Genomic DNA, 4,845 nt, shown 5'->3' on the forward strand with positions numbered 1-4,845 from the left:
AACCAGACGCAGTAATAAACTCAAACCTCTCCAATGGTATCCTCATAACGAGCTTGGCTTAACACTCAGTATCCTCCCGTTCAAGCTGAATGTCATATCCCATGAATACACCCAGATATGGTCTCTCCACGTGTGCTGAACACACACACCTACACCACACAGCATACTTTCTGTAGAGGACTGTGTTCAAGGTAGGTGACTGAGTGAATGAGTGTGTGTGAGTGTGTGTCGGGGGAGGGGACATGTGCATCCAAGTTAGTAGTGAGACCCCTGGACTGCTTCCCTACACCTCCGCTCCTTCCTGCTCTTCTTCTTAGTAGCCCTGGCTCTCCCTGCCAGACAAGGGACTTTGCCCACATCCTCTGCTCTCTGATGAGTGATGTTCTTGGCTAAAGTATTGAGCGGGTCGATGTTTCGTTCAGGATCATTCTTTATCATCTCGTATTTGGACTGGTGGATTATGACCGCGTGCTCGGGAAGAGCAAATTCTACTTTCCTGACATTAAATTCAGCCTTAGGTCGGCTGTGCTCTTGGAGAGCTCTCCACTGGTCTAATGTGATTTGTGGTACTGGAGTCTCTTCGACATGATCCTCCAATTCAGGAGCTTTGATGCTGGAGTCTGTTTCAGGATCCCTTTGGAACCCAACCAAGCCTGTGGGGTCAGCCTCAGGGGATGTGGTTCCCTCCCCCAGGGACTCCCTCACAAGTTCTCTTCCCAGGTCAGTCTTCTGGATGTAAAAGAGGACATAGGCATGTTGGCTCAGTGCACAAGTCACATCACAGGCGGTGACCTTAGCATCATCCATTTTATACCACTGGCCATTTCCAGCTTTTATGAAACAGAAATAATGTCCACTGTGACAACTCCACCCAGCATGCACCAGCACGGCATAGAGGACGTAAACCAGCGGTCCTGCCCTCTGCTCACACAGGTAGGGTTGCATGTCAAGGGACTCAGGATACTGCACTTCCTTAGCCATTTTGTTGCCTGTGAAATGTGAAAATCGTTTCAACATCAGGATAAGGACCTTCGAGGGAGTGTGCAAAGTCAACGTCTTGGAAGCAGGCGCCTTCCCTAGACAAGTACTGCAATGGTAGGCATTTTCACCATCCAACTTCTCGGGTTTCACCAACTGCTCCAAAGCTTGACTCACAGTCTGAGAGGCCATGATGTCCAGGCTAATATCCAGGTATGGGTCCAAAGTGCTTGAGATGCCTTGGCAGTGGAGACACTGGATTTGAGACCTCCAGTACCCCCCAAAGATTTGACGGATGAGGGTGGTGTTCTCACACTGAGGGTCTGAAGACTTGTCCTGAGGCAAGCATGCTTGCTGCATTGCACCCAGAGTGAACATCAGAAATTCATGGGCATCTTCCTGCTTGTGTGTGTGGAAGGCAGCAAACAGTGCTGGCAGGGGACGGATCACATCTCCAGGATGGCCAAGGGCCTGCGTCATGTGAGTTTGCAGAGCACACAGCATGCAGAATGTCTGCTTCCCACAGGTTTTCTTGTGCTGCTGGGACAACAGAGAGCTGGCGAGGAGCGGTGTGTATGTGAGACACTGCAGGACCGCATTCACATAGCAGGTGTTCCCCAGGTTCTGAAGCCCAGCCCCAACCACAGAAGTTCCCTTCCAACTGACGAGTTTCTTTGTGGGATCCAAACCGTTAGTCAGGTAGCAGAGTCTGTGAGATGATGGTGATGGCTTCTCAGGCAGAAAGGGTCCCCGCTGGACTTCAGCACCACCTACATTTGACCAGCACGATTTGAGTTTTGGAAAGACCTCGAACTGAGAGTCCTCTTGGCGGTAGAGAGCGGCAGCCTCCATGTCCCCAGAAACCGTGTTCAGGAGATCTCCCATGTAGAGCCTCTGGTTGCAGAGGGATGCTTCTCTCACTGAGCCACTCTCCAAATGGCAGGTAGGGCCATCTCCTCAGCCTTTTAAGGCTCGCTCCACCCACATGATTAGATTAGGTGCAAGATTATCCAATCACTTGGCTGGAATAAGGGATTTAGGGTGTGGTTGCGCTCCTTAGGCAGAGAAATGCGTCAGGCCAGCCCACCTCCTTCCCCTCTCTCCTGCAAAGGACAGACACATGTTTCAGCCCTTTCTCAACTTCCCTACCTTCCATCTCACCCTTCTGGGCAGATTTTCTTGAGAGTTTCCAAGTTCAGAGGAACCCCTCTGAACAAAGTGTGAATACATACTTTGCTTTTCCAGTAATATCAAGTGAGCTGAGAAGTGTGAGACATTAGTTTTCTAAGATAGGAGCATCATTTTCCCAAAGGAGCTCCCAAAGGATTGCACAGGAAGACAGTCCACCCCACCAGCCAGAATGTATGTAGAATCATCCTGTCTTTAGAATGTTTACTGTCAGATGCTTTGCCTCTAAAATTTCATCACACTCTAATATGATTCACGCATTCAGGGATCATGGAGACCTTTATAAATGTGTTAGTCTATCTAGATGTGGCCCAGAAATTGTAACCATAGATCCCGTGGCTGGCTTCATGCTTCTTTGGAAAACACATTTTGTTTGTTTGTTTTGTTTTGTTTTTTTTCCCTTAAGCTCCATCCCTATATGAGCACCTATCAAATATCCAGTGCTCATTTTACGAACTATTATGCTTTACCTTTAGGAATTACATAAGGGATAAAGCCACAGGAAAATCAATAAATATAGCTCAGCCTGAAGGAATCTTGGTATCCAACCTTCTCTTTCTGGATTTACATCAGCATTCACACAGATACACACACACTCACAGACATAGGTACATTCACAGAGACACATACACAGTTTGAAATGGATCTCGTGAAAGCATCCAGAAGCATCCATTCAGCTCCCTACAAGATAGCGGCAAACACCTCCTGGACGACTTTCTGCTGTGTTGTTCACACCCACCCGAGGAAGTCCACACACAGGGGAGGTCAGAAGAGGGAGTCGTGCATGGTGTTCTCCAACCAGCAGGGGGCGACGCTGGTCAATAGAAGCTTTTCCTAGGCTCCCAAGGAGACTTGACATTGTGCAGGCGCTCAGGCTGACAGGTCTGCATCTCCATGTCCTGCAGCTGCAGCCCAGGCATTTCCTAGGGTCCTAAGGGGACAATGAATATTCACAGAAGGTCCTGGGACCTAGGATACCCTCCCTGTGACTCTAATTTTAGTTATCCTGAACCCTGAGCTATGAGCTAAGAGAGATATGTTTTCCAGGATTTTAGGATGGCAGGAGCCGTTCCAGGGCACCCAAGTGACATTAGAAAGATTGTCCTAGCTCTAGTGAGTCAAGGAGGCCTGTCTGGTTCTTCCAGCTGTACAGGATATGGGTCTGATATCTGCAGGGAATGTGTATATGTTTCCAGGCTCAGCCAACCTGGGGACATTTTCCACATGGCTTCCCTGCCAGCATGGGTGTGTATGTGCCCCAGGAAGGGGACATGAGCATGTCAAGAGGGACATGAGAGGAGATCAAGCAGTGGGGCAGGAGAACTGTAGCCTCAGTGTGTGAAGATCTTTTTGAACCATCAGAAATGGTCTCCAAAAACCAGACACCCCTCATGAATGGGAACAGTACTCAATGTTTTATAACAACCACCTGTGAACAATCCATAATAAGAAACCTAACAATCAAAGTAATAATCAACAGCAACGTAATGATCAGAGGATGATCACAACAACTTGAACGCTATTAAAACTATTAGGACTGGGGTGCCTGGGTGGCTCAGTGGTTTAAGCCTCTGCCTTCGGCTCAGGTCATGATCTCAGGGTCTTGGGATTGAGCCCCGCATCGGGCTCTCTGCTCAGTGGGGAGCCTGTTTTTCCCTCTCTCTCCGCCTGCCTCTCTGCCTACTTGTGACCTCTCTCTCTGTCAAATAATAAAAAAAAAAAAAACAAAAAAACTATTAGGACTGCCAATATGACTACTACAAACCTAAGGAGGTGGGAGATTCAGGGACAGAGTCCACAAATTCCTTGTCAAATGGCAAGGTACCAGGACCATCTTCCTCAGTATCTCAGACTCTGAGCCCTAGGTTTTCACTGAGAAAACTATCCCATAAGGCAAAAACAGGCAGCCTGTGATCTAGAAAGCCGAGCCAACGAAGTCAGGTCATGGGTGAACTAGGGAACTTGTGTGCACATCCCAGCAGGGGAGCCCTAAGACAAGGAGGTGGTCTGGGGGTCGCCAGCCACACTGTACCCATCAGATTTCAGGTGTTTGGCCAGCCCAAGTGCCATGCAAAGAAGGCAGGAGCCAGACCCACACCTGGTATCCGCAAACCACTCCTGGGACTCCCACTAAACCCCAAGTATTTTCTTAGCCTTAGCATCCCCATTACCCTTCTGCCACCTTTTCCATCAGACCCTGGGGACAAGGTAACCAAATCTGCATGTGGAGGCCCTGGGCTGCTGGAGTGTGAGGTTGTCCCCCAGACCAGCTGGGGGGGGGGCGACAAAGGCCAGCACAGGAGACTTACACTGCTTTGGGGAGGACCAGGAGAGTGCTCAAGTTGCTGGGTAGGCGGGCCATCGCCATCCTGTGCCTTCCAGGGCAATACCAGCCTTGTTTTGGAACAAGGAGGGGACTTTATCTTCTTTTATGATGTTCAGTGAGCCAGCATATAGTACATCATAAGTTTTTGTCGTAGTGTTCAACAATTCATTATTTGTATGTAACACCCAGTGCTCATCCTAACACCTGCCCTCCTTAATGCCCATCACCCATTTACTCCATCCCCCCACCACCCTCCCCTCTGAAAACCTCAGTTTGTTTCCTGGAGTCCAGAGTCTCTCATGGTTTGTCTCCATCCCTGATTTCTTCCCAGTTTTTCCTCCCTTCTCCTGTGG

At 49.1% G+C, this 4,845-nt stretch overlaps 1 protein-coding gene across 1 annotated transcript; it reads right to left on the reverse strand.

Annotated features, from left to right (window-relative positions):
• Positions 1-255: 255 nt before the first annotated feature.
• On the reverse strand, positions 256-1,863 carry LOC123936979 (ubiquitin carboxyl-terminal hydrolase 17-like protein 6). Its single transcript, XM_045997465.1, has one exon. It carries the CDS (start codon positions 1,861-1,863, stop codon positions 256-258), a length of 1,608 nt encoding a protein of 535 aa, XP_045853421.1.
• Positions 1,864-4,845: the final 2,982 nt, after the last annotated feature.

The sequence above is a fragment of the Meles meles genome, chromosome 2 (genome assembly GCF_922984935.1).
Source record: "Meles meles chromosome 2, mMelMel3.1 paternal haplotype, whole genome shotgun sequence".
NCBI lineage: Eukaryota > Metazoa > Chordata > Mammalia > Carnivora > Mustelidae > Meles > Meles meles.

Coding starts and splice junctions, on each gene's coding strand:
- LOC123936979 (XM_045997465.1), bottom strand. CDS start 1,863: ATGGGAGATCTCCTGAACACGGTTTCTGGGGACATGGAGGCTGCCGCT.